The sequence below is a fragment of the Triturus cristatus genome, chromosome 10 (assembly GCF_964204655.1).
Source record: "Triturus cristatus chromosome 10, aTriCri1.1, whole genome shotgun sequence".
NCBI classification, from domain to species: domain Eukaryota; kingdom Metazoa; phylum Chordata; class Amphibia; order Caudata; family Salamandridae; genus Triturus; species Triturus cristatus.
The window spans coordinates 967,960,490-967,986,251 of record NC_140593.1 but is presented as its reverse complement, the minus strand read 5'-3'; the positions used below and the strand labels follow the sequence as shown (position 1 = coordinate 967,986,251).

At 46.6% G+C, this 25,762-nt stretch overlaps 1 protein-coding gene across 1 annotated transcript in view; it reads right to left on the bottom strand.

Annotated features, from left to right (window-relative positions):
- Nucleotides 1-25,762, bottom strand: part of LOC146796344 (3-ketoacyl-CoA thiolase B, peroxisomal-like) — a 105,043-nt gene that overhangs the window by 64,217 nt on the left and 15,064 nt on the right. Inside the window, exon 2 of the mRNA XM_085628868.1 lies at nt 19,783-19,876. Within this exon, the coding sequence (XP_085484994.1) occupies nt 19,783-19,876 (94 nt within the window). The remainder of the gene's footprint in view (nt 1-19,782; nt 19,877-25,762) is intronic.

Here is a 25,762-nt window from a genome sequence, read left to right as displayed (position 1 = left end):
GCGAGGGTGGGTTTGCAAACCCCCAGATATCACTACCGTATGCTGCAATGGAAACACACTTTGCACTATAAACCTTTAACGTGGCCTTGATCAAAGTATGCCGCAGTCTAGACATGAATTCAAATAAGGAAGTAATATTCCTAGAGAATATATGTCCTCTAGCGGCTTTCAGGGGAGACCAGGATAGAGAGGAGCTGAACAAGACTTCCAGGTAAGGGAAAACAGCGACATGCTGAAGGAGATTACCTTTAATGCAATGGGGTATAGTCTTGATAGCCCAAGGTCCAATTACCATGACTTATTACTTTGTAAAATTGGTACAAAGTCAAGATTATCCATGAATTCCACAAATCGGCTATAGAGGAGGTCTAAACCCATAGCGGTCGGCATTGTCTGCATAAAGTAATGTGGGAATCGGGTGAGAACCAAATTTGGGCGTATCGCTACCTGGCCCAATCAGCGTCTTTTCTAAGCGATATACAGTGTAAACCAAAACGGAGCCAAGATGCATCCTTAGTGGACCCTCCAGGGTCAATCACAGAAGAGGACCAGGTGTACGGAATGGACAATTGCACTATCATATTCAAATAGAGAGGCAAAAGAGAGGGAGGAGCCTAGCGCTTGACCAAGATGGCCGCGTGAGCTCTGAGCTCCCGAGACCCTCGCGCCCTCCGTCGACTATCCTGTCTCTAATCCTGTCGGTATGCATGGCATCGTGTGGATGACCTGTCAGGGAGGCGATTGATGCTACCCGCGGTCGGATCGCCCACCGGGATCCGGACTTATGCCTGGCGGAAGATTGCGGCCTATCTCCGAGGGATGCCAGGGGCTAGAGTTGGCAGGATGCCCGACTTCTAGTTGAACAACAACGGCCAGGCGAGGTGTGAACTGTCGGACGGAGGTCCCCGTCCTTTCACTTTCGCTTTCTCTCCCTTTGTCAGCCCTGCCCCTGGAGAGCTCTTGGTGGCTTTATTACCCTATGGACGCTCTGCAGGCTACTCTGGTGGCCCACTGCAGAACTGATCACTCCTGATTCCTTTCATTGAGAGGGACCCGTCTTATCTGAACCGACCTGCTTGGTATCAACCATGTCGGGCAAAGCAGAGGTGGATCGGCTGAAGGCTAAGTCTACCAGGCGGGGAGCCTATACCTAAGTCAATAGTATGGACCGCTATGCTCTGCAGAAGGGATCACCGAGTGGGTCGAGCCAGTCGCCGGATACCCAGAAGGCGGCCTCGCCTTTGGCCCCGGAGCTCTCACTACAGGATGTCATGGGCGCGCTCGAAGGGATGCAGACTTCGATTGGGAGACAGTTTGATGCCCTGGCGCATAAGGTGGATGCCATCTTGGTGGATGTTAACCTGATCCGTGCGGACTTGGGCAAAACGAATGAACGGGTTAGGACCCTGGACCTCAAGACCACGGGCCTCACCGATGTTGTCACGGAACTGCAGATCGAGGTTCGTAAGCTGAGGACCGAGAGTGATCTCGCCGCCCGCCGGCTGGAGGACTTTAAGAGCCGGGCCAGGCGCAACAACGTGCGCATCATCGGGGTCCCGGAGTCCTCGGATGAGGCTTCGGTTGACCTGCTTGTCGAGGACTTGGTGCTTAATCATCTGCAGCCTAAGGGTCTTGGAAAGTTCTTTGCGGTTGAAAGGGCCCATAGAGTGCCGGGTGGGAGGCCCAAGGTTGGTGCCCCACCGAGGCCGATCGTCGCTCGGCTCTTTCATTTTCGAGATCGGGACGCTATCCTGCAAGCATCGAGGGTGACGGGCCCGGTCCCCTTCCAGAACGCGTCGGTGAATTTCTATCCGGACTTCACCCAGCAGGTGCAGAGGCAGAGACAGGGCTTTCTGGGGGTGAAGAGGCGGCTCCGGGAGAGGGATCTGAAGTATGCCATGCTCTTCCCTGCCAGACTACGTGTGGTGCACGAAGATCGGACATTCTTCTTTGACTCTCCTGTTATGGCCGATGAATGGCTGGACGCTTTGCCCCGGCGACGGACGGGGGAGGACATTGCCGAGGATGGGGACAGTGGCCGGGATGGGCAGGGCTGATATTTCGGAGCCGGTCTGACTAGATTTGGCTATATTTGAAGACTTGAATAGAGTGCAGCCAATGCGGAGGGCTGCGGGAGGACGAGGGGTGCTCTTTTCCTCCCTTAGGGTACTTTTTGTAGATTTTGGGTTTTGTAGGGCGACAGGCACACTGCAAGTTGGGGGGGCTTTGTAAGCTGCAGCAGGGGTGCAGGGTGGGGGGGGTTTCTGGGATTTTGGGTTTGTTGTTGGGGGGTTTATTTCTGCAAGGCATGGTGATTCTTTCCAGGACTGTTCCATGGTGGCTCTTCGGGTGTGGGGTGGGCCTCTTTACGTTTGAGGATGGGGGGTAGGGGTTTAAGTGTTATAAGCTGGAATGTTAATGGTTTGGGGGATCGCATTAAGCGTGGGATTGTTTTGCAATTCTTGAAACGGTCAATGCCGGATGTTGCCCTGCTGCAGGAGACGCATCTTATAGGTAATACGTGCTACGCTCTGAATAGGAAGGGTTATAAATTCATAGCACATTCGGGATTCTCCTCTGGGTCCAGGGGTGTGGGCATCCTAGTCAGAGCCTCGCTACCATTTGAGGTGGACTCCACCATTGTTGATGATAGGGGGAGGTTTGTGGCGGTGGCGGGGCGGTGGGAAGGAAGAACTTTGGTTTTAGTTTCGGTTTATGTCCCGCCGGCCCTGCAGGCCTCCACGTTCACAGATCTGGGTAGGGCCCTGCTAGATCTCCCGGGGGGTATGCTTGTGGTGGGAGGTGATTTCAACGCTGTTGGCTCCGGCCTGCTGGATAGATACCCGCCCAGAGACACAGGGGGGGCTCAGAAGTGGCTTCCAGACTTCCTAGACACGCTTGGCCTGATAGACTGCTGGAGGCTCCGGCACCCCACACAGAGCCAATACACGTTCCACTCCGGGGCACATGGTAGTCTTTCCAGGATTGATTACCTACTCACTCTGGCTGCGCATGCCTCATTGGTCTCCGAGGCGAGGCACATGGCGCGTGGTATATCTGACCATTCGCCAGTGTGGATCCGGCTGGATCTAGGTCGGGAGGGAGGAGGAAGGGTGGCCCCTATCAACCCGTGGTATTTCCGAGACCCCAAGATGCGCAGCGCGCTGGTAAAGAAAGTAGATAATTTTTTCAAGGACAATCAGGGATCCGTGGACTCGGCAGTGTCGCTGTGGGAAGCATTTAAGACCGTGCTCCGAGGGGAAGCCCTCTCCCTAGTAGTAGCTGCCAAGCGGCGGAGAGATGGCGAGGTTCTGCAGGTTGAGGAGGAGATCGCGGCTCTGGAGGGAGTGCTGGAGGAGGAGGTTACAGAGTCCTCACTGCATGAGCTTTGCTTGAAGCAAGCTGAGTATAAGGACCTGGTGACGAACGCCGCTAAGACCCTCAGTAGGGAACAGCAGGGCCGTTTGTATGATGTTGGTGACAAGGCAGGGAAACTCCTGGCTTGGCTGGACAAAAAAGAACGGGTCAATAGAGTTGTGCCAGAGTTGATGGGAGAGAGGGGAGAGGCGATTGTGGAACCTGAGAGGATTGCAAAGTGTTTCTCGGACTATTTCTGTAGGGTTTATGCCTCAGTGTCGGATAGGCCGCCCGAGGACTCGTGTGACCTCCTCCGTGATATCGAGTTGCCCTGTCTCTCCGATATAGATAGGGACGATCTAGATGGTGACATAACGGTCGACGAGGTGGCGGGGGCTATCCGCGCGTTAAACTCGGGCAAGGCCTCGGGACCGAACGGCTTGCCGGTCGACCTGTACAAGCTATTTCCGGATAGGGTCGCCCCTCACCTGCGCGCCATGTTTGTGGAGGCGCGGGGGAGTGGGACCCTCCCGTTGGACCAGCGACTGGCGACGATCGTGGTTATACACAAAGAGGGCAAACCCCGAGATAAGTGCGCCTCATATAGGCCTATCTCACTTCTTAACGCAGAGCCGAAAATTCTGGCTAAAATCCTGGCGACCCGATTGATTAGGGTACTCGGTGACTTGGTCCACCCGGATCAATCCGGCTTCATCCCGCACCGAAACACAGCGTTAAATCTTCGGCGCCTTCATGGTGTAATCGCCAGGGCGGGCACGCTGCGTGAACCAGCTATTGTGGCGTCTCTTGACGCCGCGATGGCCTTTGACACGGTGGAATGGGCATATTTGTGGGCCGTGCTGACCAAGTTCGGCTTTGGCCACGGTTTTGTGAGCTGGGTGAGGTTGCTGTATGAGGGGCCACTTGCGAGTGTGGTGGTGAATGGTCGGGCGTCGACTCCGTTTCAGCTTGGGAGGGGTACTCGGCAGGGTTGTCCCCTGTCGCCTTTGTTGTTCGCCCTCGCCCTTGAGCCGCTGGCTGCGTGGATACGTTGGCACCCGGATATACGGGGCCTTAGATGGTCGCCTGAACACGAGGACCGTATTTCGCTCTATGCCGATGATATCCTGCTGTATCTTGCCTCACCCAAGAAATCACTTATAGTGGTCTGTGACGTACTCACATCTTTTGGTAGGAACTCGGGTCTTGTTATCAACTGGAGTAAATCGTATTTGTATGTTCTTAGTGGCGAGGCTCCACCGATCCCTAGAACATGTTCGATACAGGTCGCTCAGCAGGGCTTCGTGTATTTGGGGATTTTTATCTCCATGGACTCTGCTGTGCGATATGAGAAGAACCTGCTCCCCCCCCTGGCACGCCTGAGGCGGGATGTTGAAGGCTGGCGGAGGCTGCCGCTCTCCCTCGTTGGGCGTGCGGCCCTGTTTAAAATTATGTCTCTTCCCCGCTTCCTCTACGCACTGCAGAATACTTTGGACTGGGTTCCGGCCAAATACTTTCGGGAGGTCGAAGGCCTCCAACGAACGTTGCTTTGGGATGGGCGGCCGCGAATAGCTATTGCAAAGTTGACGCTTCCATGGTACGACGGGGGCATTGCGCTCCCAGACATCCGACGGTACTATTGGGCCACCCAGCTGAGCGCGATTAATCATGGGTTTTATGGCCCTGCCCTCAGCCCTGGGTATGCCATGGACAGGTGGTTGCTGCGTGGTGGTAACTACTACAGGGCGTTGTACTCGCGGTCCCTAGACTCGTCCCTCACGGGGCCCACTGGTGTGGCAGTGCGTGTGTGGAAGATGGCAACTGACTCGCTGGGCTGGAAGGATAGGCTCACCCTCGCTACCCCGCTGTTTGAATCGGAGAGACTGGGAAGGCTTTGGCACACAAAAGGGTTTGATAAATGGGACCTGATCGGCATCTCCAGGGTGGGAGATGTGCTGAATAAGGGGAAGGTGAAGTCCTTTGAAGAGTTGCAGACGGAGTATGAGCTGGGGCCCTCCGAGTATTTCCGATATATTCAGGTGCGTCACGCCCTCCGATCAGTCCTCGTAGAGGGTGAGAAGGTGCCTGAGTCCTCTCCTTTGGAGGACCGGGTCCTTGATGGCCATATGCCCGAGAGCACGATCTCGCTCATCTATAAGAAACTGATCAACGTCCGGGCGGACATGCTTCTGGGGCTGAGGGAGCAGTGGACTAGGGATGGCCTCGAGTTGGATGATGAGGATTGGCAGTCGGCTGTTTCCTCTCCTAAGGAGGTCGCGATCCCGTCGCGTCTGAGGCTGGTGCAGCTTAAAATACTGCATAGAGTGTATGTGACGGGGCCAAGGCTGGTTCACATGGGATTCTCAGAGGACGGCCTATGCAGGAGGGGATGTGGTATGGTGGGTACTTTCCTGCATATCATTTGGGAATGTGGTGTCATTACGGAATTCTGGAGGGGAGTCCATGCAGTGATGGGGGAGGTGACGGGCATTGCTATGCAGCCGGAAGCGCGGTGTTGCCTCCTGAATGTCTGGGGGCCCACTGACCACGATGAGGCACAGACCCAATGGGTGACTCTGGGTAACATGGTCGCTAAGAGAGATATCGCGCGATTGTGGGGCTCCGCGGGGCCCCCCACATTGACCGCGTGGAAAGAAAATATGGACTGGAGTATGTTAAGGGAGAAGACGGTCTATTGCGCTAGAGGCCGCCCCCGGAAGTGGCACGCCATCTGGGGGCGGTGGAATCAATACAGGGGGGGGAATATGTCTTGCCCCGGATCTGGATCCTCCCGAGGAACAGCTTTCCTCCTAACCTTCTTTCCAGCTCGGTATGGTTTATGGACTTTTTTGGCCTCTGCTGTCCCCCTTCTTCCTCTTTACACTGTACTGTAACTGGTAGATGAGTGGGGTCCGGCCTCCCCTGGGGGGCTTCACCATGGGCTTTCAGTGTTCTTGCCTTGCTGGGGTTTGTTGTGTGTTTTTGTGTTTACTTAAAATTGAACCTTTGCACTTCTCCTTTCACGGTACTGGGGACGCATCTCTGTTTCTATATATCGATGCTGCCGAACCTCCGGGTTGTCGGCTGAATAGCTGTGTCCTGACTTTTGAAAATAAAGGTTTTTAAAAAATAAAAAATAAAAAAAAAAATAGAGAGGCAAAAGAGGTTACCAAAAGTCTATATAAGAATTGAAAAGGTCAAGCAGAATGCCATCTAGACTGTAGCACTTGAATGGCATTGGCATCACTAACCTCATCTAGTACAAAGGTGATGGGGGCATATGCATATTCCACAAAAGGAGTTAGGAGCATAATAATTAATTTAAAAGTGTTCGACCCGAGTCCTAGACTGTAGTGCAGGTTCAACAGCTGACCTTAAGATTGGGTGATTTGCAGTTTCCCAAAACGTAGCGCTCTCTCTGATGGGTAGCAGCCAGCAGCTGTTCTCAAATTTCCACTTCCAAAAACGCATCTGGTCCTCTATAGCACTCTTAAATGTGGCACAACATATAGAGACCCATTTATGATCTCTGGGGACTGACTGAAGTGCCTGCAGAAGACCTTGGTGAGCCCTAGAGCAATTATTATCGACAATGTATAGGGTCTGGGATTGTGTTTGTGCTCTTTGCCCGTTAACACAGTCTATACACTACAACTGATGAGGTTGAAAGAATTAACAATAGTAGTAGTGGGGGGAATTATCGTTAAGGCATACATCAATCTCAGTAGAACAAGTCCTAAATTGATCTCTATGGAAAGCTTCAGGTAACACTGTAAACCATTTCAATCGCCGTCAAAATGAATTGGGCACTTTTACCTAAAGTCCCAGCGAAAAAGGACTAGGAGGATTGTGGTCACTCAGGTACTCCAAGTTACCTTAAATTTAACAAAGATTTTATTCAGAAGGTAAGAAATAAAAAAAGTCGTCAATAATACCGTTAGCACCCCTGACAGTAAAAGTAGGAGTGTATTCTTCTGATGATAGAGCACAGTCAGGAGCCCAGGTTGAAAGCAGGTTATACTCTGCCAGGAAGGAATTCAAACGGTCTCCCTCAGAGTGTGCGAAAGATGCAAAGAATCCATAAAAAGGTCATCCCCACCACCAGATAGATTTAAACACCAATTCAAACAGGGACGCAAGTTAAAATCACCAGCTATAATGAAAAAAGCTGTTCTCCAGGTAGGATTTAGGGAGGGAATCGAAGAAACCCGGAAGCGTCGCAAAATGACTTGGTATTCCTGTCGGGGGGGGGGGGGGGAGCATTGTAAACATTGGCAATTAACAAGCTAGGAGAGTTCGCGGATTTCAGCAAGCCAGCAGCCAAATTTTACGAACCAGTATTAATCTTAGACATTGTGTGTTTTAAGTTTTAGTGAAACAAAAATTAAAAGACCACCCTTTGCCCTCCCATGACTGGTACGAACAGCCAGGACTGAAAAGGAAAAGAAACCATTAGGAAAAGAAAAAAAAAAAGCAGTTGTATCCCACGTCTCCTGTAAACACACAACGTTACACTTGGCAACAAAGTCCTAGAAAGCCTTGTGTGTCCTTTTTACCTGCGAGACCGGCAACATTCCAGCTTTGAAAAGAAACTGGGCCAGAGTTCACCTGATTAGGTGATTATGCAAGCATCTGAACCGTTTGCATCGCAATTGGACAGTCGCACAATGAGCGACTTTATCCTCAAGTAGAGGAGTAAAAGCAAGGGCTAAAGAGCCAAAAGGGGTGGCTACACAAATATTAGGCTCCTGGGACATCAGAGTGGGGGGAAACAGCATGTACAACACTGTCAGTACAACACAGTGCCATTACAACGAGGTCAGTACAATGACCGTGTTGTTACCACGCATACCATTACAACGCAAGTCATTACAACAACTTGCTGTAGGGGCCTTTAGGTGTTAAATTTTAAATCCAACACCTTCCCGACTGTTGCACAGACTGGAGTTGGAATAGTAAATTATACAATTCCAAACTCCAGCGCCCCCTACAGCAGGTCGTTGTACTGACCGTGTTGTAAAGGCATGCGCTGTAAACGCATGCAAAGTAACGTCCTATATTCCACAGTAGGGGCTTATTAACCCCTTCCATGCTCATGACGGAACGATTCCGTCATGAGCATCGGTTGAGCTGTGCTCATGACGGAACTGTTCCGTCATGGCCCCGCCCGCGCTCGAACCCTTCAGCACCACGGGGGAATCCGCGCAGCGCTGAAGGGGTTAAAAAAAACCTAAAGGAAACACAGGCATGTCTGTTGCCTGCTCCTTTCTAAATGGCAATAGGTCTCGCATTTGAGAGTGTTTAAGCTATTGGCATTGTAAATGACAAAGCCTTTTATTGATCCGTTTTGATAATTTACGCATAAATAAAAGGTAGTGTTGTTTACAATGCCAATAGCTCAACTCTTGTAAATGAGAGACCTCTGCCGCAATTGTGCCAGGCTGCTTGGAAAGTGAAAGCACACATGGCACCCTGAAAGTTGCAGGAAAGTACGTTATGTCTGCAGCAGCAGAAACGCATTAAAGAAAATAGTGCTGACAGACTAAATAAGACATACCATGTAACAACTGAAGTAAAAGGGCCAGTCCTTATGGGAGGTTACAAATGAAAACAAGGCGGTACGAAGGAGGAACAAACAAGCCTATTAATGAATCAGAAGCCAGAATTTACAAAGGACAATGACACAAGCCAATGAAAAATATGGGTGGAGAGTGGGCGGAGCTTCAAGTCCATACTTGAACACAGCATGCCTCACAGAGCAGCGCATGCACTGCCCAGGCTCGACCTAAAAACGAGGATTGGAATCTGCTCTGAGATTTGAGGGGTGACCCCTAGCTCTACATCAATTGCAATGATTTCTTCCGGAAGAGCCCCCACTGCTTAAGTGAGTAGTGTCAATGTTGGGACTGTTGCGAGGGCGTTTAACAGTAACAGCAACTGTGTCGAGTTTCGGCTTGCCCATGCAGAGTGGAATAAACCACGGAATAAACTAGAGCAGCGTAGTAGGAGGCAGCAGCAGCAGCACCTCCTCCCAGGAAGCAGAGAGAGCTGGGGGTCGTAGTCTCATTCCAGCCTGCAGGGAAGTGAGACAGTCTGTTCCAGTGCCCTGTGCTGCGGGAAAATCAAGGCACTTTTAAGCGGTAGGGCAGCTGCAGTAAGGCGGCAGCAGCACCTTCTCCCAGGAAGCAGAGAGAGCTGGGGGGGTGTAGTCCCACCACAGCATGCGGGGGAGTGCAGCAAAGTCTGTTTCGAAGGCAAACTTTTAAAATGATGCCTGAATAAAAAAATGGCACATTTCCTATTCAGTTGAACCACAAAATGTGTCTGACAGAATCTTTAGCCTTCAAATACTATGATGAGAGTGATAAAGAAAAATAGTTTTTAATGTTGAGTGCTAAATGCGACAAACTACTAAGCTACTTGCATGGCCCATCTGCCTCACCTGGTAATAGCAAGTTACTGTGGTATCATTGGCAAATTCTGCAATGCTACTGCCATTAGCAATCAAATAAAACCCTCCTCTGTGGCTAACTGATTCAGTCAGTCTTTTCCCGAGAATGGGATGTTCAGTACAAAATACTTTGCATTTTATGTTAGTTAATAAAATTTTACTCAATGTATACTGACTCTTATTTTTCTTTAATCCCTAGACTCATGGTCAATCTGTGTTGCCGTACTGAGTTTTGTACAGATGGCAGTTAGAATAAGAAAATCATTGTTAATTGCAGATGGATTTTAATATAAACTAGTGTAATTTTTAACATAGGTGTTAGATTTATCCTAATATTTGAACTTGTAAATTTTTGTATTATGTGCTTTTATTGTAGCTTCTTTTATGGTTTATGTTTAAACCGAATATAGATCAATTAAACTGAATCGTTTGATCACCAATAAAACTAAAACATTACAGTGAAATATTTCATTTAAAAGTATCTCCAGCACTATGGCCTTCAAGGTCAAACTTACTTCACAACAAAGTCAGCCAAGAGAACAACTAAAAACTCTAACAATCTCTGAAAAGTAAACAATCTCTTAGTCTGTTTCAGCAATGTAAGCACACTTGGCTTCCCCACAGATCCCCAGCCAGTCACTATAAGTCAAGCCTAATTATCAAAGAAAGGTCTTGTCTCAGATACACAGTCTATCATCTATGGCTCACTAGACTAGGGTGTGGCCACAATGACATTACAGTTTGCTCTGGTGAACTGCCTCTAGAAGAAACTGTCCTTTGAACGTAGGTAATAACCACCACTTCCCTAATTTGTTCTTTCCCTTTAAACCTTCGGAGGAGACAATCACTGTTCAAATCAAAACCTACTGGACATTTTCTATATTCTGTGACCGCTTCAGGTAATTTTCTGTGACCGCTTCAGGTAATTTTTTAGACAGGCTAGAGCGACCAAGTCTTTCGTAAGATCTGTTGACGGATCTTATGATCTTACGAAAGACTTGGTCAATCTAGCCGGTCTAAAAGAATTACCTGAAGCGGTCACAGAATGTAAAAAATATTCAGTGGGTTTTGATTTGTTGACAAGATTGTGCAGAACTGTTCAGAAGATTTCAATGTTGATCAAACTGTCATACTAACCGAACTTCGCAAGGCTAGCATGAGACACAGTGGCCTTAAATGTACTATAAAGCAAACACAAGGCGATGATGGACGGAACGCTGAAACTTTTCAGACACTCATCCATCACAAGTCATAGATCTGGGTAGAATCCATCATAGTTCTTTAGCTCACTTCGACACCTAGGTTCAGACCCAGCTTTATGCCAATCAGTCTTGACCCTGTGCCTCATGGGTACAGTCCAGCCCGAACTGCCATGCCAGGTCTTCCCTGAACCAGAAACAAGCATCCTGGGACCGGTTTTGGGTAACACCACTCATCTGCCAGGCTAGCTTGAATCCAGTGAGTGGAAAAGTGAACTAGGGATCCACGTCTGGGCATACCCTGCCAACTTAGGGCGAACAAAGCAAACACAAGGAGATTATGTACGGAGCGCTGAAACTTTTCAGACACTCACCCCCAGTCACAGATCTGGGTTGAATCCATCATTGTTCTTCAGCTCACTTCGCCACCTCAGTTCAGATACAGCTATATGCAAACCAGTCTTGACCATGTGCCTCATGGGAACAGTCCAGCCCGAACTGCCATGCCAGGTCTACCCTGAACCAGAAACAATCATCCTGGGGCCGGTTTTGGGGTAACACCCCTCAACAGCTAGGCTAGCCTGAATCCAGTGAGTGGCAAAGTGAACTAGGGACCAAGTCTGGACATACCCTCCCAATTTAGGACAAACAAAGCAAACACAAGGAGATGATGGATGGAGTGCTCAAACATTTCAGACACTCGCCCCCAGTCACAGATCTGGGTTGAATCCATCATCGTTCTTTAGCTCACTTCCCTACTTCAGTTCAGACCCAGCCCTATGCAAATCAGTCTCGACTCCCGTCAAGACCCTCTGCGGCTGCTCCTTCTCACTCTTTCTTCACTGTTCCAGCAGTCTTCAGTTAACTGCCTTGATACCGTGTTTTGTGGGTCAACCAAATTAGGCCTTAGTAGCTTAATGCTAGGGACTGTTGAGCTTGCACCTGTTCAAATCATGGCCTTCAAGCAAGTATGTGTCACAAAAACAGATTTCAGCAAAACTGGCTACCCTATTGTGTCTGGAATCTTGTTGCAGAGTCTCAGACGTGAGAGCCTTGGACATAACAGACAAAGTATTTACTCCGGACGGAGTGACCTTCATAATACTAGGAAAACAAAAATGTAATTAAAAAAATTGTCTCATATCCTATGTTTATAGACATTGCAAAGTTGTGCGTTGTTAGAGCAATAAAAGCCTAAGAGTCTATGACAGAGAAGCTGAATCCTCAAGGGGAAAGACAGCTACTCATTGCTCTCACTAAGTCTCACAGAGCAGTTTCCTCTCTTACTTTTCCCAGGTGAGGCAGATGGGCCATGCAAGAAGCTAGCATTGACATTTCCGTATTTGGAGCTCATTCAGTGAGAGGGGACATGGCCACTAAAGCTTTTTCTTCAGGAGTCCGCTTAGAGGATATTCTTAATGCAACGGACTGATCCTCTGATTCTACATTTAAGAGACATTTGCTAGCTAGTGAATAGGCATTCGTTATATATTAGACAACTGTTTCTCATCGGAAGAAGGAGAAGATGCCAGGATGGGAGAGCGACTCATGGGAAGAGCTGACTGTACCCAACAGTCTGTTCAGTGCAAGAACTCAAGGATGCAGTCATGGTTTCCCTATTCTTTTTTTCCTGAAAAAGAAGGGAGTGTGCCTGCTACCAGCGTTTGGAGAAGACCGATCGCCTCCTGAGAATGGGAAAGAGCTGAAATGTTGCAATTAGTGAGTCTGTGTTCCTTAGACTAGTTAGGACTCTGTCTCTCATTCACACTCTTGTGCGCCACAAGGATGTTTACTGGCTTCAAACTGAAAAGAATATTCTCACCTCTGCTGATCTCCATTGCCCGAGTGTAAAGGCTTCATTAATTCCTTAATTGGCTTAGCGGTTTCCTTTATGAAACACACTTGTTGCATATTCTGTATTCTTTCAGTAACTCCCGTTAATGTCCCATTTTATTTTATCTTGAAATATCGATTCCTTGATCAATTAATCTGTAGTGATGATGCTGAAATTTAAATACTTAATGAGCTAATGATTGGAGTTGAAATAATATGTTAATAAATCCCTTTTAAACTTACTTCCACTACTTGTTTTTACCTGTGGAGCCCCGTTGGTCTTCACTGTTTATGGAAATGAATGTACATGCTAGCTCCTTACTTTCTCTCTGCTTCAACTAGAAAAGGTTCATACAACCAATGGCAGGGTTTGTATGATGATTGTACCCGATGTTTGAAACTCAAGAATCCAGACTCCATCAGCAGAACACTCAAAAAGGTAACAGTACTATCTGTATTTGTGTTCATTTTAGGTCTGCCTGAGAGAAACTATAGAATGTGAACACAACTCTCCTCTTTCAAACTGGATTATTTAAGTGAAATTCAGTTTTAAAGTAATCAGTAACTTGGATAAGCAACTTTCTGATATCAGGCACCTGACCATGTCCTGGAATGTAACATAAAAGGAATATTTGAGTGAGGTGTTACATGCAATTGAACATGTGATTATTCAGACACAGGCAGAGCTGTACTGAATTTAGAAAAACACTTCAGAAGAATGAAAGAAGCCTGGAAGCAAAGAATAATGGCAAAATAAGGTCTGCTGAGTCAATCATCAACTTTAATTAAAATAGATCACTGATAAAAACAGAATTTACTTGAAATGAGGGAGCGGCTTGGTACAATCTCAAACCAACCCTTAATTGGCCTTCTGCACAGTTATAACCAAACAATAGTTAGCATACTCTGTCTCCTCTTTGTGCAGTGCTGATATGGGGGAACTGTGACATAAAATTCTGCACCGCCTCTCTTTTTAGGTTGAATGTCTACTTGGGGACATTGTGAAAGCTTCTCTGGGATTGCATTCCGCCGATTGCTTACCATTGGTTTTGTAACTCACATTTGTTTGATTCCTATTTGCTGACTTTATTTGTTTTAGGCTGTCCAGCTTGAATTTGTCCCTCCTGTGGAGCATTGCCTATTTACTGTATTCTTACAGGAGTGTTCGCTTTATGTATAAATACCTTTAAATCTTGTTCTTATCTCGTCACATTTGCTGTGCATGCAAAGACAAAGGTCAAATGTCTGGAGTGGTCTTCCAGAGAGCTTGGTGTTTACTTTTCTTTCTCTGACTTCAAAGTGAGAGGATTATGTGGCAATCTTGCTGTGAAAGGAAAGGCTTTTTTCTAGCACACAACAACATTTAAATGTCTGTAAAAGAACTGTGCAGATATTTCCGAGTATATCAGAATTAGGAAAGCACAAATGCAGCACATTTTTGGAATTCTGAAGTGTTTGGAAAATAAATATTTTAATGCAACCAACAAATCAATATACTAGTTGAAGACTTTTCCACACATTATCGTTTGTGCGCTGTATACTTTTAGGAGTATAACTGTATGTCTGTGCACATGTAATAGTCATTTCAACTGAAAATGTTTTCTCTGTAATGGCAGTGGGCTACCACACCATGCATACTACATACTATGCCACTCCCCTCTACTACCCACAATGCTCCTCCACTCTATGACATGCCACTCCACGACATGCAACTCTACACCGCTCCACTCTAAGGCAAACCATACCGCTCCACTCTACAACGCACAATTCAACTCTATGACACCCCACTCTACAACCCTCTATGCTACGACACTCCACAACACTACCTCTATGCCACTCAACTTTACACCACTCTATATCACTCCAATCTACACCACTCGATTCCCTCCACGAAACCACATCCCACCCAATGCCAGTCCACTCTACTCTACGCGACAACACTCTACTCCACTGTACGCAAATCAGTCTACACCATTCCCCGACACTTTACGTTCCTCCACTCATTCTATAACATTCCACTCTACACCACTCACTTTTAGCCAAGCTGAACAGCAGCCATGCCGGTGTGCAACATGGATAAAGAACACTGGCAAAGCCAACAGCTCTTGCATAGGCGAGACCTATTGGTTTTGTTAATGCTGGTTATATACTACTTTTTTGCTAATACTTGTCGGACGACTAAGTAAACATTTGAGCAAGAAGTGACATTTATGAATCACAACCATCTGTTTTTAGGCATTTGTGGTCCAACTGTCTTTTGGATATTAATTCGTTGTTGCCCTCTGATGGAAGTATGTGACATGGGAAGTCAGAAATCACATGGTGGATGTGCTGATTGGTAATGTAGATGTGCAAACGGTTTTCAACATTCTAACTCATTTTCTGCTACAAATGAATTCAGAAAAGAAATAAACCAAACATCAACCCAAGAAAAACTATGTTAACAATGAGATTCAATGAGTTATGTATAATTCTCAGTGAGAGTCAACAGAGTGAATACTTGACTATAAATGTGGTTATTAACTCGTAAACTAAACGTTGCCCTGAAGTCACACAGGTACAAGCTTGTTGCCCTGTTTCCCCCAGCCTTTCTAGGTTATCCACAAGCCAAGGAGGTGGAAGAAAGCAGGCAGCACTCTGCCTTCGCATACTGCCACATATCAAAGCTAAACAACATGCCTCTCAGACAGTCCGTCAGCACAGCGCCGGCGCTCTGCTCCATGAAGAGCAGAAACAGCTTGAGCAGGGAGAGGGAGGGAAGGGCTAGTGAATGGAGAGGGTGACTGGTTCAATTTTTATATGGGAGGTGGTGCGGTGTGTCATGCTGGGGATAGTCTGGGAGGGCGGCAGGATATCAGATATAGATTTTTAAATCTGGGTGAGGAGGCTTAGCCAGAAGGCGGTGAGCAAAAACTACCAGGTGTAATATGAGACCATATATCATCTCATATGGGTGAGGTCATGCTGTGTATGGATTTTCATAATTCTTCTATCACTCCATAGCTGATGAACGCAAGGAATGAGGATGAAATGTAGAGGCCATATACATCATAAAAGTATACATATGTACCTGTGAATAAAATATATATATTTTTTTTTTTATTTTTTACTTCAGGTATTCGATTGACATAATAAACAATTTGAGCTTCACTCTCGTGCTTTCAACGTCACGCAGGACTCCTTGATGTAAAACAGCCGTTATCCACAGATAGCAATCTATATTTCTACACATTACACTACACTATCCTGGGAGAGAGGTGACTGTTTTTAATCAGCCTAAAAACGAATAAACCTTACACTTTCCATAACAGAGTTAGGCAGCAGATGTGATCTCCCTTACCACTACAACCTTCAAAAGGTTATTGCTATGAAACCTCTTTGCGTGTATATGTGTTTCACAAACAACTAGCATAATATAAGATGGTATATCCCAGCACAACATTCGTCTTAAGTTCCTCCCAAAAGGTCTACAAGCAACCAAAATTACATGTATATGTATATAGGGTATTTATAACCCCTTCGCCGTGGGGGTAATTCCCCCATGGCGCGCGGGGGGGGGGCGAGTCGTCCGCGGTGCTCGTGACGAGCCCAGCTCGTCATGAGGCACAGTGGAGCTGTGCTCCTGACTAGCTGAGCTCGTCACGACCCCGCCCACTCATTGATTCTCCCGCACAGGCGGGGAATCAATCGTGCGTGGTCGGGCCACGGCCGTTATGACGAGCCCAGCTCGTCATGAGCACAGCTCCACTGTGCCTCATGACGAGCTGGGCTCATCATGAGCATGCAAGCGGTTAGAGTGCAGACCTAGCTAGAAAGCAACAGACAGCTGAATAGAAGGGCAAAAACCTGGTATTGTAAACATTTACAAAGAGGCAGAGACAGGTGGGGACCTAACATTTGGTGACAGTGTTCTGTAAAGAAATGTGTTCAGTTTTTTAATTTTATTTCCAGGACGATTGTGGCAGTTCTGATGTTGATGGGAGTTAGTAATGGGATTCCTGATTGGCTGAGGTATGTGCCCAGGCCAAGCAGGAACCACCACTCTAGTCCGGGTTAGCCAGATACACACCTAAGGATTACCTGTGCTCACCCTCTGGTAGCTTGGCACAGAGCAATCAGGCTTATCTAAAGAGGCAATGTGTAACGTATTTGTGCAACACACTCAGGCCGTAACACAATGAATACACCACAAAAAGACTTCCTCCCCCATTTTAGAGAATTAGGTTATTATAGTCTGAACAAAACAAGACCAAAACGGCAAAACCCAATGTATAGAAGTTGAGATATTTAATTTTAAAGGAATAAATGCAGAAAAGCGCTTAGAAGCAAGTAGCACTAAAAAGGTTACTTTAGGTTGCGCTAGACCAGGGCGAAGTCAGAGTTCAGGCTGACAGCGCTGGAGCACCAGCCACCTACAGGACCCACACAGGCCCCGGTGAATAAAGTAACTTTCCTGGTCGAAAATAGCAAGATGAGTCGATGTCGAAGTCAGGTGCAGGATATGTTGATCTTCTCCACACAGTGAAGGCGATGCATAATTTTGAAGATGGGTGCCGGAGTCCAGAAGCGTTGAGCGACATGCCAGATTCTGTCACACAGTTGAGGAGATGCGTTGATCGCACCAAGCCGCAGCGGTGGCGATATGCGGTCTGATTCATCGATATTTGGAGGCAAAGCCCTGGTTCCTAGGCGATGCACTGATTTTACTCCTGCAACCGGATCGATGGGCTGGTTAGGTAACATGCAGACAGGAGATGGGCCAAAATCTGTGTTGCGAGTATCTGGGCCACTTCCAGTAAGTCAGGTACAGGAGCAAGGGTAGAGACTTTAATATTCCTGAGTGCAAGGGTAGAGACTTTAATATTCCCGAGTCTCAAGCAGCAGGATATAAGTCGACAAGCCCTTGGAGATCACTTGGAGTGAAAGCAGAGTCCAGCTCTCCTTCAGCAGAGTTAGAGAGCAGCAAGCATCAGGGCAACAAACAGCAAAACAGGTCTCCCAGATCAGCAGTGCAGTGAGAGGTTTAAGCAGCACAGCAGTTCTTCTGGCAGAGCTTCAGCTTGAAGTCCAATAGTGTCTGATTACAAGGGGTCAGAGACTCTGTACTTGTCCCCAAAAGTGCCTTTGATGTGGGGGTGGACTTCAAAGCAGCTCTCCAAAGCGTGCAAGTATACCTTTCAACCCAGTTCTGTCTGCCAGGCTGTGTGTGTGTGGGGGGGGGGGGTAATTAGGCCTTGGGGACAGTACACGGTCTATTCAAGTGAAGTGTTAGCCCCTCCCTTCCATCATGCCCAGGCAAGGTCATCAGAAGGCAGATGTTTGTAGATTGTACTCAGACACACCAATCATTCCTGGGTGGTGGCTGTCTAGAGGGAATGCACAAAGTGTAGCTGTCACCCACACTAGACGTGAATTGGAGAAAGGCTGTCAGGCCCACAAAGCAGTAAATGTAGATAAAAGTAAACTTTCCAAAAGTGACATTTCTAAAACAGTTATGCTCAATCCAACTTCATCAGTTAGGATGTTTTCAATACTATTCCAAAGATTTGAAACAGCCACACCTCTATGATCAGGAATTACAGCATAAAAGTATGTTAAGGAATTCCCAATGTTAGCCTATGAGAGGGGCAGACCTCACAGTAGTTAAAAATGAATGTGGGTGTCTGTCACTACCAGGACATGTGAAGATCAAACACACGTCCTACTTTTTACTTACAGGACACCCTGCCCTTAGGGTTACTTTTGGCCTACCTTAGAAATGACATATGTATTGAAAGGGGGGGTTAAGGCTTGGCAAGTAGTTTTAAATGCCAAGTCGAATTGGCAGCAAAGTGCACATACAGGCCCTGCAGTGGCAGACCTAGGACAGATTTAAAAGGCTACCGATGTGGGTGGCACCATCAGTGCTGCAGGCCCACTAGTAGCATTTGACTTACAGGCCCCGGGTATAGGTTATACCACTTTACAAGGGACCTACCAGTAAATCAAATATGCCAATCAGGTATACACCAATGTCACCATGTTTAGGGGAGAAGCCCATTCACTTTAGCACTGATTAAAAGTGGAAGCGTGTCAGAATCCTATGGCCAACAAAAAGAATCAGCAAAAACAGGTGATAAAGGCAAAAAGTCTGAGGAGAGACCACCCTAAGAATGTCAGGTCTAACAATTGGGATGCTGTCAAGATCATAAGTGCAAACATTTAGAATGCCTGCCTTCGGCTCTTTTAGTTGCTGGATTTTCTTGAGGAAGCAGTTTAGCACATTCTAGTAGTAAGGTATGCCAAAGTTGTTGTGTAAAATTTTAATTCATAAACCTTTCATTATTTCTAATCCAAAAACCCTAACAGCCACGCTCGTATCAATTAAAAAGTCACCAATGTCCTCCTATGACACCTGCCCCATCCTGATCCATGTAAACTGGACACTGTCCACCTATATGTAACGGGGTACATGTACCAATGCAGCAAACGCATTAAAGAGATACAATAAGCTGCAACTTAGTGATATTCTGTGGAGTATAACAAACCTGAAAGAAATATGATGCACCTCTGTCACGCGGCATATTTTAGACAAACTTAACAAAATGTGTAAATCCACATATCAGATTCAGCACCCCCCTACTACTCCCATTTACTCTGCATTATAATATCAAACCATGTTACTTAATGTTTTTTAATCAAGAAGGCAACATTGCACTAAAAAATTCTTAAATAATGTTTCTGACCATGCCTCCTTTGGCAGAAATTTGTGATAGGACAAGGAGGTTTAGCATACACAGGAAGTACTTTCCACTACAATTTCCAATAGTAAACAGTTTTTAGAAATGGCAAAAATCAGTTTTAACAGTTTTTCTAAGCACTCCTGTATAAATAAAATACCAGTCAAACGCATAAGGGATTCAAACTTGCAATATAGGAAGTTGAAGGAAAGGAAGTACATACCTACACAAACATCACCTAGTTCCGCTGCCTCTAGGTGGACATCCTTGAGGACAGCAGCCATGACAGCAGCGAGGAGCTCATCTGGAGTAGTGTCCTGTGAGGGAAAATAAAATGCTCAGCACAGACTGCCTTCTCTGGAAAAACAAGTCATGCTTTCTTGCAAAGTTGGCTTGTTAACAAAGGTTACAGCACAATCTGGGGCTACGTCTGTGTCATCATCAATAAAACCTACTTTTAACAAGGGATAGACAGGTATCATTTACTTCACTTTTTTTTGCAGCAAGTGTGATTTCTGCTGCTTCGTGCCCCTTAGGACCCATTGCCACTTATAAGGATAAGAAAAATAACGACAAACGTGTATGTGTCACCACATTCACACCAATTTCCAACGTGGTGAAAAAATGTATCAACAGGCATTGGCCCACACTCAATGCTGGCAATCTAAAAATAGAACGCCCCCTTTTTGCTTTCAAAAAGAACAAGAGCATTAAGGACCATCTAGTCAGGGCCGCACTTCCAGAACCTAAAAGGGACCCTACCCTTAGAACCTTCTGTAATCTACCACCCCTAGTAGGCCATTTCAAATGTACCAGTTGTAGCGTTTGTTGTCTCACATTGGACACTAAAACATTTGTGCATGGGAATATTAACATCACCCTGAGTAACTTTTCCACTTGTAACATTAATAATGTTATATATGCCATAACCTGCCCTTGTAACCTGATCTATGTGGGGCAAACAACGCAAAAAATCAGAGTCCGGATTTGCCAACATAGAAGCAGAATCCGCTGTAAGACCGCTAATGCACCTCTTGTTGAACATTTTACGCAACTCAATCACACTGAGGACGACATGACATGGCAGATCATCAGCGTGATCGTACAGTCTACAAGGAACATGAACATAGCGGCTGTCCTCAACAAGGAGGAACTAAAATGGATAATCCGCTCTGATAGTCATCACACAGGACTGAACCGACTTGAGGACTGGTCCAACTTACTTTAAATCCCTGTTAATTCTCTATTGTGCTGTATACTGAGCCTTTTGCAAATAATGAAATGTCCATTTTACCCACTTGTATATACTGAGCACTCCTTTACTTTTCCATGCCTGTTGTACCCAACTCCCCTTCCTTTCCAAATTCCTTATTCTATACTAAATTCCCTATTCTGATCCCCCTCGCTTCCCCCTCTCTACTACACATATCTCGTTCTCCTGGCCCATGTCCACACCTATTCCTTCTCTTCATTCCCTTTGCATCACCTCACTTTTTTTTCACCACTCCCCTTAACACACCTCACATGGGTAATACCTATCCTCCCATCATGGCCACCGTTTTGCCTCCTCTTTCTGTACCTCTTCTCTCTCTACTACTGGGCGGCACTATTTCTACCACTGTCCGAATTAGGCCCTCCCAGCGCTCGCACTCCACGAGCCCTCACTTCCGTTACATCGTCCACACTGCTGGATCCCTTATCCCGGAACCGTGCAGCATCAATTGGTGAGTCCTCGCCGCCTTCTATAGACAGTGTCCTGTGGCACCCTACCTCACCTACTCTGCTCATTACCCTTAATCCTTCCCGCAGGTTATCCGCGTTTTACACGCCTCGACCTCGGAACACCCGACTCATTCGGGACTTCACTTTAACGTTCTCCGGGACTCAGAACCCGCATTCGCCCGATTCTGACGAGCCTTACCCACGCTTCACTCCGGGATCTCTGCGTCCTACCTGGTAAGCCTTCGCAGCACCCCCGCCTCATTTCTGTAGCACCCCACATCCGTTCAACTTTTCATTCATCCTCCGCTTCCTCGCAGATCCGTCATGACCAATTCCCGCCTTCTCGGGACTCATTACCCTTAACCAGGTCAGGTCCTGACGCCGTTTACTCTGCTCTGACCGGGCACAATTGCGCCCCTTACCTCTCCACCTTGTGTGGCAGCTACTGGATCCCCTTCAATTTTGACTCCGTAAGTTTTCACAATCTTCTCTCCTTCTCACTTCCCCTCTCCCATTCACTGGTCCTTTGACCACTATAGGGATACACCCTTCTTCCTTCCCTCCTCATTTTACTTCTTACCTTAGGATTCACTATTCGCAATTTTCTCACTCTTCTCCTTCTACCCAACTCACCCTCCCCCGCGCCTTTTTATTGTTAATTTTAACCTTTTCTTTCTCTTAAATTCTGCAACCGTAATTACTTCTCTCCCCTCCCTACTAGGCAACCCCCAGGTAATCTTGAAATCCTCCTGTCCTGAAGAGATCCCATTATTCGCACAGGGATCGAAACGTCGTCGACAACCATTTCTAAACTCCGTTGCATTATTATCTGAAATGTTGGAGTATGAAATGCTTTACTGACTTTTTGTTAATACTTATCTTCGTGCACCAAAAAGTCACCTTTTAATCACTTGGGTACCGGAAATCGGCTGATTTCCCTTTACCCTGCCACCAACTCACTCACTGTTCAATTTTTTCCTTTACTATTTTATTGTAATTTACTATTATTTTTTGCATTGTCTTTAAACATAAAACCCAATTTTTCATTGTACTAATTGCGGTATGTCACTTTATTCTGTTTGAATGGGACCACTGTTCCTTACAAAAATGTACCTACCCTCGGTCCCGTCTGACTCCTAGGGTCTCCTTGTTTCTTTAACTCGCCATTGCCACTTACCATCACCCCAGACAGTTTCTGCTGGGACCAGAGGCACTTTCTGTTGAAAATGCAGTCTGAAGCTTAAATACCAGCCAGTCTAGCCCTTCAATTATATCAGAAAGAGACTGAAATATGTTTTTGCTACAGTGATGCATGTAAAAGCACCAAGGCTGAGATTCTTGAACAGTTTTGAAAGAGCGACATTTTTCAGCTCAGCACATGGTCATACAGCCTACAATTCCTCAACCAATCACACATCCATCCATTACCCTATCTGAGCCACAAACACAACCCATTATGTCCCACTGAGCTCAGCACATGCCGTCTTGAACACTATAAAACCTAACAGCCCACCTCACTATAATCACTGAGCCGAGCATGTGTTCGTACATCTAACCTTTATGACCAGAACACAAGCACCTACAGACTAACAGACTTCAATTTGACTCATTGATGTTCATAAATTCTACCATACTCAAGCAGCCCATTAGAGCATGAAATATACTATCTTTAATGACTTGGCTCTTCATACCCTCACATGCAACAAAGCATTACTCAATCCAGCACACTCCTATATCTTGCCATAATCCTTCTTTAACTATTAATGAAAGCTCTCTTAAACCATCAGCTATTCCTTATGACTTTTTCCATACAGCCAAGCGATCCGGGCTTTGTTCGCACTGCCGGTCTGTGAGAGGCCGGCTTAGTATATGATCTCTGCTAATGTAAGTGGGCACCCTGCACCAGTCCAGAAAACCATTATGGTGATTTAGAGGTCTTAGACAACCATAGAAAGCTTTCTATGTGGTAGCTGTGGAAAGCAGTCTTCAGGCTTAGTCCAGAAGGAGTGTAAAGCAGCTTGTTTTCCCAGAATGCAATCTTATATGTATAGATTAAGTGAAAAAGAACCACACAAGGTATTTATAAAAATATGTATTTATTATATAATACTCTCTAACACATACAAATACCTTCTACCCAGAGATATGTACAATGCCCACAATACATAGAATGGAAATCAAGTAACTAGCACAAAATACACAGTGGACTCCTGGGGAGGTGGGGGGCCAAACCTTATACTAAGAAAGTGGTATCAGAAACAACAACTTGTGTCAAGACAATGTCTAGAGGATGTAGAAGTGCTGGGAACTCAAGAACCCACCGAAGGTGAGAGACTAGGAGCCCCACGGGGATCGTGTGCAGTGTGGGAACACAACCACGTTCTCTGTACAAATCAACGTGTAAGTCGCTGTTGCAATTTTAAAGGAAAAGGACCGTTCCCAGTGAACCTTGAAGAAACCCTGTGGAAGGTAGAAGGTTGGAGAGCCACCTCACCTGTGAATACCCTAGTACCCACGTTACCTACACCAGGAAAGCCGGGTGCACAGGTGTGAATTAGTGTCAGAAACCGCAGTCAAACCCAAAAGAGCACTCCAGAAAGATGCCACTTCTGGAGAAGAAGAAAGTGGCCGGTGGAATCTGAAGGTGGATTCAGGATGAGAAGTACCTGCAACCAGAGGGGACAGAGTCTATGTCACTCAGGAGTGACCCGGAGACCTGGAAGACGAATGGCCACTGATGTCGAGTGTTGCAGGAGATTTGACGGTGACCTTGACTTTGCAGCTGTGAGGACCATGCAACGCTGAGGAAGACCAAGACCAAGAGCCGTGCACGTGCTGTACCACGTCGTCTGTCGAGAGCAGAGGGATCGGTGACCCTCGGGAGAACCGAAAAGCCTCGGCAGCTGCAACCAACGTTGACATCAAAGAAGTTGCAATGTCGGGACTAGCAAGGTTCAGGGGACTCACTGTAGAAAGATGGCTCTGTATATACTATGAAAACTGCTGGTGAACTGACACCAGTGTACTGAGTGCACAGCTGAGACAATGCAGAAAAAAAATATATCACATTCACAATCTCAAAATGAGTAGAATTAACGTGAGCTTTAACTCTCTAGAGCAACAGTCTACTAGACAATAAACCCAAAGTTTTTGGAAAAAACTCTTTTTATGAGTCAATCAAAAAGGAACAAAAGAATTGCACATGGCATCAATGTTAAAATGACATAGAAAACAAGAATACATTCAGTGTGAAAACTGCACAATGGCAATAAAGTTGAACGTCAATTCATGAGGAGGTGCCCAATGCATTTCGGGATGAAAAGCATCCCTTCTTCAGGGGCAGCTGTGGAAAAAAGAAATTTCATTGAAACAAATGAAACTGTGGAAAATCTTTGTCACAATCACTGACGCGGGTACAAGATGCATCGTTGGTGGGACCATGGAAATGAGCAGCTAGTCTGAGTCAAGCCAAGACAATTCAACATGCACACTGCATGGAAATGGAAGGGAATAGAAGCACACATTAAGCGTGTGTGTAGAACGCAAGCGAACCCATAATACTAAGGAGAGCATGAGAGGTTGAAATTGTGCGCAAAGTGACAGCAATGACTGAAAGGAGTGTTCAAATAAACGTGAAAGATAGCTGTTGTGCGCTGATAGTGGACATCCTAAAACATGAACCAGATTTCAATGGGCTGTTCTCCACAGATCCAATTTTTGCATACACTCGCAGCAAAAACATTAAAGACATGTTGTCATTCACTTCTACAGCCAATCCTGACCAGTTTAACCCCTTCGCTGCTGGGGACATTCCGCTGCAGCGCTGGGGGGGGCAGGGGGGCAGCGCGGTGGGCCTGTGCTCATGACGGAGCCGCTCCGTCATGAGCCACAGTTGAGCTGTGCTCATGACGGAACGGTTCCGTCATGACTCCGCCCAGTTGCGTTGTCCCCCCGCACAGGCGGGGAAACAGCGCCGCGCAGGCGGAGCGGCCGCCAACAGGATTGTCATGACGGAACCGTTCCGTCATGAGCACAGCGCAACCGTGGCTCATGACGGAACGGTTCCGTCATGAGCGGGGAAGGGGTTAAAGGCATGCAGAGATGCCACAATTGCGTTAATTGTCACAATGTCATTACTGGTAACTCCATTCACCACCCACGTTCAGGTAAAACCATCAACCTTAGATACACTGGCACCTGTGACAGTACCAATGTCATCTATACCATCAAATTCCCTTGTGGTCTATTGTACGTTGGCAAAACCTCGCGCAAAGTGAAAGTCAGGATTTCTGAACACAAAAGTTCAATCCGCACTAAAAGCCTTAAATCTCCTTTAACCACACATTGGTTAGAACACCATCACACCATTGCACAATTGAGATTTACCATTCTTGAAATGATGCCTTGCAAAACGTTAGTCAACACTGAGAGGCTATTAGCGCAGAGAGAAGTTTGGTGGACCAAGTTCTTGCAAACCTTGT